The 14,935-nt window shown below is 41.8% G+C and overlaps 1 protein-coding gene across 1 annotated transcript in view; it reads left to right on the top strand.

Moving 5' to 3' along the window:
• USP6NL (USP6 N-terminal like) overlaps window positions 1-14,935 on the top strand; it is a 128,073-nt gene that overhangs the window by 9,785 nt on the left and 103,353 nt on the right. Inside the window, exon 2 of the mRNA XM_084783988.1 lies at window positions 4,376-4,467. Within this exon, the coding sequence (XP_084640114.1) occupies window positions 4,464-4,467 (4 nt within the window). The 5' untranslated portion in view covers window positions 4,376-4,463. The remainder of the gene's footprint in view (window positions 1-4,375; window positions 4,468-14,935) is intronic.

Here is a 14,935-nt window from a genome sequence, read left to right as displayed (position 1 = left end):
ATAGATGTACTTTTGGTTCATTTCACCCCTTGACACTGCTTAGTGATGTAATTAATTCTTCTGTAGAAGGTTCGTGTTTTGTTTCTTTTGCTATGACAAACAGCATTGTTACAAGTTCCTCTTCCCCTTCTTTTTCTTACAGACAAAATTGCTAGGCATTTCTCTTTTTTCCTTTTAAGGTATGGCCCTGGGAATTGAACCCTGGCCTTGTATATGCCAGGCAGTGTTCTACTGCTGAGCTTTGCCCCCGGCTCCATGGTCATTTCTGGTTACATCCTAGCACAAACACGACAGATTCTATAGCTGTTAGTATTCTGCTTCAGTCTGCCTACCTGTGATGTCACTGCTTACCTGCCACGGGGGGGTGGGGGGGGTGGGGGGGGTGGGGGGGGCGGGGCGTGGCCCTGCCCAGGACCATATAAAAGACAGACCGTCCACGTGGCTCGCTCTCTCCACTCTTTCCCTCTATCTCCCTCCCTACTTTCTCTGTCTCTCTCTTCTCTCTTTCTCTGGGGTACCCCTTCCCTCTTGCCTTCTCCCCCCATGCTCATTTAATAAACTCCATATAACATAATATCTGCTGCCTGGTACTTTGTATTTTATCATTATTTAATTTTAAAATTTTATATATAACTATACCCACATCTACGTTTTTGCCAACTCTATGTTTTTGGTGCCTTAATTTCAAACTTTTATGTGCTTTACTTGTTTAGTAGATTTGTTTCCTATAATTAATATGTGCCTAGACTTTTGAATGCAGTCTTTTTGACTTGATTTTTTTTTTTTTTTTTTTGGAGCCAGGGTTTCTTTGTGTAGCCCTGGCTGCCCTGGACTCACTTTGTAGACCAGGCTGGCCTCGAATTCACAGAGATCCACCTGCCTCTGCCTCCCAAGTGCTGGGATTAACAGTGTGCTCCACCACTGCCTGACTTTTAACCTGAAATTTTATTAGTTATTTCTTCTTGTTTTTCGAGACAATGTTTCTCTGTGCAGCTCTGACTGTCCTGGAACTCTGTAGACAAGGCTGGCCTTGAACTCAGAGATTTGCCTGCCTCTGCCTCTGCCTCTGCCTCTGCCTCTTTGAGTGCTGGGATTAAAGGCATGAGTCACCTTTGCTGGGCCCACAGAGGCCAGAGGTGTTGGATCCTCTTGGACCTGGAGTTACAGGAGGTGGGGAATCCCAGACATGAGTTCTGGGATTCAAACCTTGACCTTCTGCAAAAGCAAAGGCAGTACACGCTCTTAACTGCTGAGCTGTCTCCGCTGCCCCTACAGTCAGTGTCTCTCCTCCGACTTAGTCATCTTTGCCTGGAATAATATAATTACCACAAAATTTCTATGGCTGACAGCAGACATTTCTAGCTCATAGATCTGCATCTTTGGCTGAGTTAGACTGAGTTTGGTCATAAGCCATGGACTGCCTTCAGTTATATGTCATTTTGGGGCCAGCAGCCTCCTTGGGTGTATATTTCTAATGCCTCTCTGCAGTCCAAGACAATGCAGGCACATTTGGTCCTCTTACAGCCTCAGTTCTGCCTCATTCCAGGAATGAATATTGCCACACGCAATATATGAAAAGTAAGATAGGTGCTGAACGTTGCAGAAATTCTACAAAATACCTAGTATGTGAAATTGAGTATTTAAGAGACGTTACTCTTTTCTAGGGACGGGTAACTAGGCGAGGAGAAAGGGAGCCTTAATATTTTATCTTGTGTGCTAGTGCTACTAAGCCACTTAGTTGCTGAAAAAATTTGATAGACTTACTATTTTGAAAGTAAATGGGAGCCACCCTTAATCCCAGCACTCAGCAGGCAGGGGCAGGCAGATCTCTGTGAGTTCGAGGCCAGCCTGGTCTACAGAGTGAGTCCAGGACAGCCAAGGCTACACAGAGAAAGCCTGCCTCAAAAAACAAACAAACCAACCCAACCCCTTCCTCCCCCCCTCCCCCCCAAAATGGGGGCAAGGCTGGGGAGCAGACTCTGTTATGAAGCTGTGCATGAAGAACCTTGGCCAGGGACCTCACTGGTCATTCATCAGGACATTTTTAAGGGTTGCTCCACGGGCTGGCCACTGGGAGTCTGGCCATGCTGCAGTGAGTGTCCACACAACTCAAAACACACTTGATCTTTCTCCCTCTACCCCCCTTTCTTCTTCTTCTTCTTCTTCTTCTTCTTCTTCTTCTTCTTCTTCTTCTTCTTCTTCTCCTTCTCCTTCTCCTTCTCCTTCTCCTTCTCCTTCTCCTTCTCCTTCTTCTTCTTCTTCTTCTTCCCCTCCCCCCCACCCCCCACCCCCCCCACCCCCCCCCCCCCACCCCGGGATGAAGTCACAAGAGTGGGAGGTGGACCTGGGGGGACTAGGAAATGAATGTGATCAGGGTTCATTATGTGACGTTCCCAAATAATCAATAAAAATAACAAGTTGGAAAAAGAGTTGCTCCATGGGTCCATACATTAAATTCCCATACATGCTTTGCGTGTTTGTAAACTATAAGACTTGAGTGCATTTGTTACCTTATATAGTAAGTCTGTACATCCATAGTTTATACGTTTTATTATCCTGACTTATATTTTAATTATATGTAAATGTTGTTTACATGTGGGTATGTGCAACGTGTGTGTAGGTGGCCCAGGAGGCCTGACAGAGGAAATCACGTATCCCTTGGAGCTGGAGTTAGGACAACTGTGAGCCACCTGACATGGGTCATGGGAGTGAACTTGGTTCCTCTGGAAGAACAGCAGTTTCCCTTAACCGCTGAGCCATCCTTCCAGCCCTGTCCTAGTGTTTTTGAACATAGTATTTTTAGTGCTGAGAAAATTCTTTATGTCTTAAATAATAGAGATTTGTTTGGCTTTTTGTGGTGTGGCAGGAAGGAGGCATTACTCCTATACTTTGATATCATTTAGAAAATTTAACATTAAAAATGTATGTAAACGTAAGACCCTGGGCAAAGGGTAGTTGCTCTAAGTATGAATGTGTGGACTTTTGGGGCCTTTATAGAAGTTTTATCTGCATTGTGTTTTTGTGACCTTTGCCTGCCTTGCCCAGTTGGCATTTAGCATGTTCCTGCTCTTAGTTTCCAAGAAGGAGCATGGAACCCACTAACCCTAAGGCAACACCATCAAGAAGTGTACTTATTGTGAGAAGCTTTGAATGTGTATCTGAACGTGGGATTATATTTGGTCGTAGATTTGTCACACTACTTTTTCCTGTGGGATAATTGGGTTATCTGGAAATGGTAATCACTGGCTAATGCACATATGAAGAAGAAAGCCTGTGGGCTGGGGTCAGGTGACGGATGGCAGAGCTGTAATTATACACCACTGCTAACTGCAGTGTCGGCAGCATGTGGTGCCTGTGCATGCTGATGCAGTGCTTGCATTGTGCAAATGTGTGCTGCTCATGTGTCTTATGTAATCTGAATACAGTGTATGGGACAGTGAACTGAGTCCTTAAAAGCGGTACCCTAACTTTGATTCATAGCTGAGGGCCTTACTTTACTGCTTGGCTGTTTGCTTGGGTGATTTAGCAAGTAAAATGTTACTTTCCATGACTGGTTTATGAAGAAAGGTATGCAAGTGTGCATTTTGTATTGAGTTGCAGAGCTGTACAATCATGAGTTAGAGCTGAGAGGGCGCTTATGCATCCACAGTAACCATTAGTGCTTCTGCCTTGTCTAAATATGTGTTGCTCAAAAGAGGATTTATAGTGCAAATCTCAGTCCAAGTTCAAGTGTGTTTTAGTACTGATACTCGTACTAATACAAAACAATGCTTATGTCACACTTGAGAGAAGAAAGCTACATCTTTTAAAATTCTTAGAAAGAGTGCGCGACAGGATATGTGCTGTGTATAACGATGCATATGAACATACGTTTATAATGAGGACATGGTATCATTAGAGGACGTTCTTAGAAATAACTTTTGTTTGAAACTTATTTGTATTTGTATTTGAAACTTATACAAATAATCGTACGCAATCAACATAGATTTAGTTGGAATGAGTTGCTTTATTTATCCAGGGCAGAGCACTCTTCTTTTTCTTGACTTTACTAGTTGGGAATGGGGAAGGAATAAGTTTAGTACTAAAGCCTTAAGTGAACAAGCTTTAGATGACAGTTCCCTTCTACAGAGTAAACATCTGGCAGTTGTCTCCTACATACTAAAGTCCTGTATGGCAGTTGCTCTGTGTGTGTGTGTGTGTGTGTGTGTGTGTGTGTGTGTGTGTGTGTGTGTGTGTTGTGTGAATCGGATGGTGATTAGTAGGGGCTCTAGAGGTAATAGGAAAAAAACCTGAATTAAAATTATTTTCATTTCCTTTTAGGAAACTTTAAATATTGGCCTTTAGAAAATCTGATTTCTTTCCCTTCTCTTTCCAGAACAGGATATGTATTCCTCTGAGAAACCCTGGATAGTAGATTTCGGCTTAATACTGGATTGGGACCACACACAGAGACTTCTCCAGTCATGAGTAAGTGTCCTACTTGGTTTAATTTCTGCTGCCTCGTAAAGAAGAAACATGTTACTGTTATGTCACTTCCTGAATGAATAATTGGATTCTCCTAGTGCTGCTCTCATGTCTCTCTTAAGGCAGGGAGAGGTGCCTTTTGGTGCCTGCTTTATGCTAAGAAGGCAGACGGGGTAAGAGAAGGCAGTGCCAGCTTATGAGCTGACTAAGGGCATCAGTTAAGAGCTTCTGTTGACTTTGTGTTTTCTACTGGGACAGGATTCTAAAAGTACGAGAGGGAATATTGTAGCTGACTGTAATTAAGAGGTTTTATTGTGTAAAATTTAATCACTGGGCAACATGGGTTAGTATATTTATGTAAAACCACACAGTCCTATCAGTGCTCTGTTAAGAGGAAAATGAGGCTGTTTTGGACTTAGCAATTTTGATAAAGGTTTTATCTTCTCAGTTTTAAGGGAGCAGCATATGTCATATTTTCTGTTCATTTCTGTCCGTGAGAGAAACTGTATCTTACTGTCACGTCAACTGTTTGCTTTGGGAATGGGAACAAAGAATTGGGGTCCTAAGTGGCTGTTGGAAGTACAGGCTGCCTGAGTGTGTAAGTCTGGGATAGTGTGAGCATTCCCATATTAGAATGTTAGTTTACACTTTTTTGTATATTGTTGTGTTTACCTTAATATGAATTAAGGCAGCCTTTTCATGTTCTTTAGTTAGTTTTTATAGTGAAATTTTGAATCTTTCTACCAAAGATAATTTCAGAAAGTCACCTTTGATTTTTAGAATATCTACTGTGTCTTTTGTTTTCTTTCTTTCTTTCTTTTTTTTTTTTGGTTGGTGTACTTTGAATAAACACAGTCAGTTGCTAGAGGTGTTCAGACCCAGATTCGGAATCAGCTGAGTGTTCTGTTTCAGCTCCATTCACGAACTTTTGTACAAGGTTACTTCATAGAAACCCTTACTCCAGTTAGGATGGTCATGAGTTCACAAAATTAAGATGGAAGTCGAAAAGTTTCTTGAACCTACAACCCCTGTGAAAGTTCAGCGGAGCTGTGTCTGTGGTTCCTGAGTCCTTTCAGCATCGCTGCTGCGTGAGTTCCAGAGGTCAGGCAGCTTCTGTTCTTACTGTCTTGTTCCTGCAGGAACCAAGTCTTTGTGAGGTTGAGGTGGACATGGGATGGAACCTGTCAGGCGGCAGTGTGACATGTCGTGTTTTAACACTTCCATGGCTAATGTTTTATTTGGCATATTTAAAGTTGGTTCTTTTTTAAATGTCCACTAGCTTTTCTCATTTTTGCTTTATTCTGCAGTTTCCCCCCCAATGTCTCTGAATTTGAACTCTTTTTTTTTATTAAGATCATTCAATACTTTTTCAAGTTTGTCTGCAGTGAGTTTATGATTGTTGATATTGCTGATGTGGTTGACACTCTCTGTAACTTAGCAGGCGTACTCTAATGGACTTTATGTTAACCCTTGATGTCCCTGCTGTTTAGCACATATGCCATTGTCTCTGCCTGGCTTTAGAATTCACAGATCAAGATTAGGTCTGTGTCAGCCTAGTCAGCCAGTCACCAGAGCAGCCCCAGTGACATGAGAGACATCACGGATTTAGTCTCAAGCCAGCTAGCATTAGGTCAGCGTCTTCCTCTCTGCTGTGGCTTCCACACAGTTGGCCAAGTTTTTTCAGTGTTGTATAGTGAGGAAGAGCGCCGCACTGCTCCAGGTTCGAAATGAAGAGCCTGGATGCTGCTGCCCTGTTGTGTTTGCAGTTGCCCTAAGATACAGCTTCCTGTCCCTTTCCTGCCCTGGAGCAGAGCAGCTTCATGTGGCTCATGTGATTTTGGATCCATAGAAATGTGTTAACATGCTTTGGGGCACAGCTGTGTCATTTTAGTTGCTTCGTCATATTTTGTTTGCTGAAGTATTTGTTCCTGTGTGTCTCTGTGAGAAGCAGAGCCTTAAAGATGGAGGATGGCACTGAGGCTTTGCTGTTAGTGTAGCAAAGTCAGACTCCACATTTCACATTTGAGGTTATTTTAAAAGTCAGCCTTTGCTTATTATCCTAGTTCCAAGTGTCCCTCCCTGTCATTCCCTGTCCCCTTCACTTGCCAGCAAGCTGGTTGCTCTTGTAGCATAATCAGTGTACTACTGTAAGGTCTGTTGCCTGTTGGCCTCTCCCTGATCTATATGTGCTTTGAGAGCAAGCACTATTTTTGGCATGTAGATCTTTCTGTGTATTAATATTTTCAGATTTTTTTGTTTGTTTTTTGAGATAGGCTTTCTCTGTGTAGCATTGCCTGTCCTGGACTCACTTTGTAGACTAGGCTGGCCTTGAACTCATAGCGGTCCATCTGCCTCTGCCTCCTGAGTGCTGGGATTAAAGGCGTGCACCACCATGTCTGGCTTTAAATGAATTTTGAGGTGTTCTTCTGAGAAGACTGTGTAGAGAATTGCAGAGGAGAATACTCCTGTAGATGGAACGGTGTGAGAAGGAAGGTGGACTCCACAGAGGCTCACTGAGTACTTGAGCATCCTAGCATGGATGCGGGAAGGACATTGTGAGAGGCAAGTCTGGAGGATGGGAGGTTAGGCTCCTGGTCCTTCACAGTAGGGTGTACAGTGTTAAAGGTTCAGTTATGGGAATGACTTTAAGATTTCATCCTGGAGAAACGGCTCAGAAAAACACATGCCTTTACTGCAAACTTGAAAGTTGGTTACCTAGGCAGTGTTTGCGCTCGCTAACTTGCTCTTAGGCTTTGGTTCTTCTCAAGCTTTCTTTGAATAAGACTGGGTTACATTTCCTTTTCTTGACAGCTTGATGATAGAAAGTAGAAAAAGAGGTTGTTCTGGAATAGACCACCATAATAAAGGTAGTCACCATGTGCTGCGTTTTTAGGGACTTCTTAATCCCAGAAAGTGGGCATTGAGTGTAACAGAAATTCTTGTTTTGAAAAAAAAAAAAATCCACATGGAAGTGTAGCTAAGGTTAAAAAGGTACTTCCTTAAAGATACTGAGATGAAAAGATATTAAAATCTAGATGAGATTTCTAACCTAGATGGTGTTATTGATTATTAACGATTATTTTCTTTAGTATTTATGTATTTCCTCCTATCAGAGGAAAGATTGGATATTCAGATATGTGAGTAGATTTACCCTGGCAGGTTCCCCAGCCCTTTCTATATATTGAAAAACATAGAACCCAGCATGTTTTGGACAGCAATGCGATAAGTGGATGAAGGTGGAGGCAGCCCACCTTGATACTGGCTTGGCCATCATGGGTTCTCTGCAAGGGCTGGTTTCATCCACCTCCCCTGGCGGTCCTGAAATGGTAGTTGGGATGGCCCAGCCCTCAGGACTTGAGAATTTGTTGAATGCTTTGTTTTTCAGCTCTCAGTTTTGCCAGTATGTATTCTAGCAAATTCTGAGCTGAACATTTGTGATGTTGTTATGACAGTTGTGAATGTCATGGTGAACTGTTAACTTGAGTACAGTCAACAAAAGGCACTTACATTGTTATTGCGTTGCTGTATTTGCATAGTTTGCATTTGTTCCGTTTGTTTATTTGATCATGTAAAGCCAAAGATGAAATAAAGGATGTGGGTATCTTAGATTATTAATAGACAGAGCGAGAAAAGTTCCAGTACATGTCAATAACAGTGTTTATTGATTATTATGGTAGGTATGTTTAAAGCAAAAAAAGCACAAAAATAAAAGCAATTGAATTATACTTAATTTTCCTTTTCAAAGCTTCATGTTGAAACTGTTTTTCCTATCTTAAAATTTTACTTTCTACTGTATCTTACTTTACTTTCGTGAGAAAAGTTTTACTTTGAAGTTAATGCCATGTTTTGTAAGTTGTTTGGATGTCAGGTCTCTTCTGACTGGGTTGCATGTTGCACGTTGGTGTGTTTAATTCTGCCCTTTGGCCCAGATAAGGGGATGAGGGTTTTTGTTTTTGGGTCACTTTTGCATAGGAAACCTCTCTCATTAAGCTGAGGAAAAGAAATGGGCCTGATATCTGGTGTGTAGTGTTTTAATGGTTTTCTGTTGGAGTGGGAACAGTTGGTTTTGACATGTGTTCTAGCGGATACTGTTGTAAGTTGAGAAAATGACTGAGCCCCTCCGTGACGGCTTAGGGCTTCTGCTAGTGTGGGTCATGGAAAAATTGGCAGTAATAGAGACTTTCTGTAAATATTGGTTAGCAATTCTGCCTAGAACAATAGTCTACCTATAAATAGAATAACTGCATCCTTCAGAAGTAGGCTGGAAGTGAAAAGTTAAGGAGAATAGCATTTTAAATATTGGTGTATCTGTTGTGCCACTGAGCCAATACCTTCATGTTGCTGCGGGGATTCTAATCTAAGAGATGAATTTGTAGATGGTAGTTAACAGGGGGCCTCCAGGCCTTTTGTGGGCAGGCTAGGCCTCCCAGCAGCTCCTCTTGAGAAGGCTGCTCTCCTATTCAGACTGTAGGAAGCCAAGGTGGGGAGCTGAGGAGCGCCAGCAAGCCCTGCTGCTGAGCAGGTGTGCTGCTAATGGCTTCCTAACTGCACTTCATTGTTTGATTTCTACCATTGAAGGTGATGGTTTTGTTGTTGTTATTGTTGTTAAAGCTCATTTATTTTCTTGCAATAGGAAAGGGAATAACTTTTAATTTGATATTGTCACGGACTAAATAGAGCCAAATGCAGTTTTATGCAGTATAATTCAGGCTATGATTTTAAAAAAAAATTAAAATTTAGGAGATAGCTTAATTTTTTGTTTCTATTTTTGTTACTTTTACCCAACTTAAAAAAAGTAAATCCCCACAGACATCTGATTCAGATTTACTAGGTGCTCATACGCCTCCCTCCCCTCTTTTCTTCTTTCCCTCTTCTCTCCTTCATACACTTCTAGATGAAAGACATTATTTATAATTAAAACATTTTGGTAAATTCTGGTTTCCTTTGATTAAAAGTCATTTAGAGTTTTAGCATAAACAATTTACTAAAGTAGTAGTAGCGTTTCCAGCTTCTAAACTTACTTTAATTAGTTAAAATTGTAAATCATTTGCATATTATTTCTCCAAAGCTAAATTATTTACCAGCTTTTGTAGGCCAGTCATTAAAAAAATTTTAGACATACAATATATTGTAAAATATATACAAGTTTGATATATGAATCACTTTCAGTAAAGTTTTTTGTAGTAACAGAGATTAGTGACTTCTTTATAATTTTAAGACATTCCATTCTTTTTCATTGTTTCTTTATTGAGATTTGCATGCGTGCATAATACGTGTTTATTCAGGTCACTCTGATCCCTCCTCCAGCCCCTCCCCACATCCCTCCCGACCACTATTTACTCTCAGCTTCATCTTCTCTCTGTTTTCTTAAACCTGCAGAGTCCACCTAGTGCTGCCTGTGCGTGCAGAGGTGTAGGACCACCTCCTGGAGCGTGGGTAGCCTCTTGGGCTGCATCAGTGACTAGAACTGCACACTGACAACCCCCCCCCCCCCAGCCAGCTGTCACTTGCCAGTAACTCCTCAGATACAGATGGGGCTTTGTGAGCTCCTCTTTGACCCATGCTGGGATACCAGGCCGGCTGATCTCGTGCAGGCCTTGTGTGTGCAGTCATTCTCCATGTGTTCGTGTGTACAGTGGCCCTGCCGAAGACAGTTCATTCTTAAGGAGAATCTTAACATTTATTGAGAGAACAGTTTCACAATGGCAGTCTTTTTCAAGTTCCCAAAAGCCCAGAGGCCTGGGATGGAACACTTTGCTGCTGACTAGCCTTGTTGGGTGGAGCAAATGGCTTGCTGGCTTTAACTGCCAGTCCACTGCGACCTACTTACCCATCCACCAGCCTGCAGCTTTAGTTATTTGTTGATTGGACTGCATCATTTGGAAGCCTTGTACCATGGACATTTATGACTAGGCTGGTGAGGTTTTTATTCCGTCATGTCTTAGAGGAGCGTGCCTGGATAGAGTTTGCTGTATTGTGTAAGGAAACACAGTGTCAGGGCTTCAGGGCCAGCGTGTGTTGCTCCACACGTGTGTCCTGGCCACTTCAGACGTCCCATTGTTCTAGATGCAGCTGCATGTTCCCTGGTCTGTTTTATTGGTCCTCTTGCAGAGGGATTTCAGAGGCATGGATATTTCAAATTAATACTCTTTATTTTATCTTTTAGGATTTCATAAAAGTTTGATTTTTGTGGCTCTTTTCTTGAGTCTCTGATTAGAAATGATGTAGCATATAGAACAGTCCACATCTTTTAAAATTAGCTTTTCTAAAACTGGATTTCTATCTGAAAACATTATTTATTTATCAAAAGGCAATGGACAGCATAGCTGAGGAAGTGGTATCTGTTATATAGTCTGTAATGAGCAAATCTATATTGAGGTCCAGCTTTCTTTTTTTTTTTTACACAGCAGCTGGATAGCTGCGCTTTCACTTGCTTCATTTTATATAAGTAGACATTTCTCGTTAAGGGGTCCCCCACCTACCATTAGTATGTATGAAGTAGAGCTGTGAAGTTGATTTCCTAGCCTGTGTCCGTCTTCCCCAAACATGTAAAATGGCATTCTGGTATTAACTTTTTTTTTTCCTTCTTGGAGAGTCAAGGGGTGAATACATTTCCTGGGAGGGAAATTCTTTGTGGCCTGCGTGTGAGCTGGAGGTCAGCACAGGTCAGACTAGACTGAGCGGGTCTTTTCCTTCTTGTTCCACAGTTGTACTCCCACTCGGGCACTGAGCTGCAAGTTAGTGGGTTTGGTTTTTTGAGTGTATGTCATCTGTCTGTCTGCCTGGTGTGTGTGTGCGTGTGCGTGCGTGCGTGTGTGTGTGTGTGTGTGTGTGTGTGTGTGCACGCGCATGCCATATCAAGTGTGTCAAAGTCAGAGGACAACTTGCAGGAGTCTGCTCTCCTCTTCTATCCTGGGGGTTGAACTCCGAGCTTCAGGCTTGGCAGTGGCTTTAACCCACTGAGCCATATTGCTGGTCCAGGTTTGTTTGCATATTTCTTTTTTAATGTTTACTTTTATGAGTGCTCTGCATGTACACCTGCCAGCCAGAAAAGGGCATAAGATCACATTATAGATGGTTGTGAGCCACCATGTGGTTGCTGGGAATTGAACTCAGAACCTCTGGAAGAACAGATACTGCTCTTAACCACTGAGCCATCTCTCCAGCCCCTGTATATTTGTTTTTAAATGGAAATATGATGTCCTTGTATTATCACTGTGGCCCAGAAACTAGGAAGTCAAGTGAAGACAAAACCTCTAATGCAGTGGTTTTCAACCTGTGGGCTGCAACCTCTTTTGGGGGGTCGAACAACCCTTTCTCAGGGGTTGCTTATCAAATAGCCTATATATCAGATATTTATATTACAATTCATAACATAATATTACAATTATGAATTAGCAATGAAAATAATTTTGCAGTTGGGGTTCACACAACATATTAAAGGGCTGCAGCATTAAGGTTGAGAACCACTACTCTAATGAGTTACCTTTTGTTCATGAAGTCTGCAGTTGCACCGGGTTATTTCCTTTTCACAGGATGAAAACATTTAGACATTATGTGTTAAGAAAATGTAAAAGGCCAGGCGTGGTGGCGCACACCTTTAATCCCAGCACTTGGGAGGCAGAGGCAGGCAGATCTCTGTGAGTTCGAGGCCAGCCTGGTCTGAAAGGCGAGTCCAGATCAGCCAGGGCTATTAATTACACAGGGAAACCCGTCTAGAAAAACAAAACAAAACAAGAAAAAGAAAAAAGTCAGATACTTAATACTTGGTAAGATTTACATCAAATTATGGGACATTTGGAATCATGGTGTCTTTAAAAATATTCATGCTTCAGAGTATGAAAGAATGGAGTGGAGGTGGAACTGATGTTAAGTAATGTAATGTTGACCCTGTGCCCTCTGCCTTGTTTGAGGTCTTCCCTGGTGATGGTCTAGTAAACACAAGGTCCGGGGATACTTGCTTGTGTATGGCTGGTAAAAATCCAGTACATGTGTACTGATGAAGTTTCTATGTAAACTTACAGTAGCAGATCCTGTGTATTATCCTTAGTGATAGCTTTACGTTGTCTTTCTGTGATGTATGACGTCGTGTTCTGGATTTGGTTTAGACTTTTCTCTAATTCCCCTGTCTCGGGGCATCTGTCAGGAAGCAGAGGCAGGGACTGCTTGGTGGTCTCTAGATTGCCTCCTCATCTAGCTCTTCACGTAACTTCTGTCATTTCTTCTTTAACTGATTACATAGGATTCACATTTCTTGTATAAAGAAATAATTTATTCTGCTCTACTGTCTATTTTGCATTTATTACGAAGTTAGGAAAACTAACAAAATATTCCTAGAACATGAGGTGACCTTGTAAATAGACAGTTTTTGGCTTTTATTTAGATTCCTTTTAGCAGAATTGCTATTTTACATTATGTTAACCACAATCTCTGGATACTATTGAACAAATTCTTGCATGATATATGGTATAGATATGTTCAATATAATTGCCTTATAATAATAAAACAGTTATAGAGATTTATATGTACATTCAGATTGCATCACTAAAGATTACTCTTTCTCATAACTTCATAACCTTATGTCTCTTTATCCCTTTGAACCTTCCTTAGCTGAAAATAAAGTAAATAAACATGAAGACTCTGATTCCCAAGTAAGGTTTAGAAAGTTACTTTAATATGAAGTGTCAGGTACTTAGTTATGTGTAGGTGCAACTGGTAAAAGTTTAATAATACAGGGTATAGCAAAACCTAGAAAATTCAGTTGGGTATTATAAAAATAAATAAGCAACTCAGTGTTGAGTAAAGGTGATAACATTGAGGTACATCATATTATAATCTAGTTTCTTAAAATATTTTGAGTCATGATGTTTGAAGTCTTAACATAAACTTAAAGGAAGAGAAATATAATTTTGTGTAAATAAAGATGATTTTTATTTTAGTATGTAATGAGGGTAGGCATTGAATTGCTGCTGTGTTGATCTTCTCACTAAAGCTGAGAACAGGAACCATAAACTTGGCTGTTTAGAGCACAGAACTAGAAGGGAAGGCGGCTCTCACACTAGACACCTGGGATTGTTCATAGAAAGCAGGAAACGTGAGCATCTGTAGGAGCGAGGGCCTGCGGGACGCCAGCAGGGCCACGGGGGATCTCAGTCAGCTTCGGACTCAGGAGAACAAGAAGAGGGAGCAATGTGTGAACTGCTGTCTAGAGATAGGGTAAGATTAGGACATAGGGAAAGGTTCAGCTTTGGTAGAAATAGGTTGATTAGAAGAGATGGCTTGCAAATTTCCTTTAAGTAAATGCCCCATGTGTGTCTCAGTTTACACTTTTTTTGTTTCAGAGATTTGCTACATAACTGGGTAGCCTGGAACTTACTGTGTGAATTAGCCTGACCTCTAAACTGTTGAGACCCTCCTGCCTCTGCCTCCTGACTGCACCATGCTCTCATTCCACTTGTATTTTATACTTTTATTTTTAAGATGTATTTTGCAATTTCTCTCCCCTTCTCTCTCTCTCTCTCTCTCTCTCTCTCTCTCTCTCTCTCTCTCTCTCTCTCTCTCTCTCTCTCTCTCTGTCTCTGTGTCTCTCTGTCTCTGTCTCTGTGTGTCTCTGTCTCTCTGTCTCTCTCTGTCTCTCTCTGTCTCTCTCTGTCTCTCTCTCTCTCTCTCTCTCTCTCTCTCTGTGTGTGTGTGTGTGTGTGTGTGTGTGTGGTGTGTGTCTGTATATGCATATGTTTATGGGGTGCCCATGGAATTCCACCAGGAGAGGGTGTCATCCTCTGGAACTCCTCTGGGACTGTAATTATAGGCAATGTGAGCTGTTCAATAAAGGTATTGTAAACTATACTCTGGGCCTCTGGAAGAGCAGTGGCTTGGTCAGTATTCTATTGCTGTGAAGAGACACCATGACTAGGGCAACTCTTATAAAGGGAAGCATTTAACTGGGGCTTCCTTACAGTTTCAGAGGTTTAGTCCGTTGATACAGGCAGGGAGCATGGTGGCGCGCAGGCAGACGTGGTCCTGGAGAGGTAGCCGTTCTCCATCTGGATTTACAAGTAGCAGGAAGAGAGAGATACTCTGGGTTTGGAATGGGCTTTTCGAAGCCTCAGAGCCCACCCCCAGTGGCATACGTCCTTAACAAGTGCACACCTCCAGCCCCTTCAAGTAGTGCCACTCCCTCGCTGGTGACTAGTGTTCAACTCTGAGCCTGTGGAGGCCGTTCTTAGCAAGTGCTCTGGCCTCCGACCCACCGCTCCAGGCCCTGCTGCTCTCATTTAAATAATCTCATCAAAAGTAATCTATTTTCTTCATCGTCTTCAGCTTACTTCTACATCACTTGAAAGAGTATGACAATAGTACTAAAATACATATTCTTTGAGAGTGGGAAATGTCATTTGTGACCCCACCCTGTTAAAGAAACCACTCCTGATTTGCAAATGATCTGATATTGTTGAAAGTAGTATATATTTTT

The sequence above is a fragment of the Acomys minous genome (assembly GCF_964271855.1).
Source record: "Acomys minous genome assembly, chromosome: 5".
In the NCBI taxonomy this organism is placed as follows: domain Eukaryota; kingdom Metazoa; phylum Chordata; class Mammalia; order Rodentia; family Muridae; genus Acomys; species Acomys minous.
This window is presented reverse-complemented; position numbering and strand designations above follow the sequence as displayed.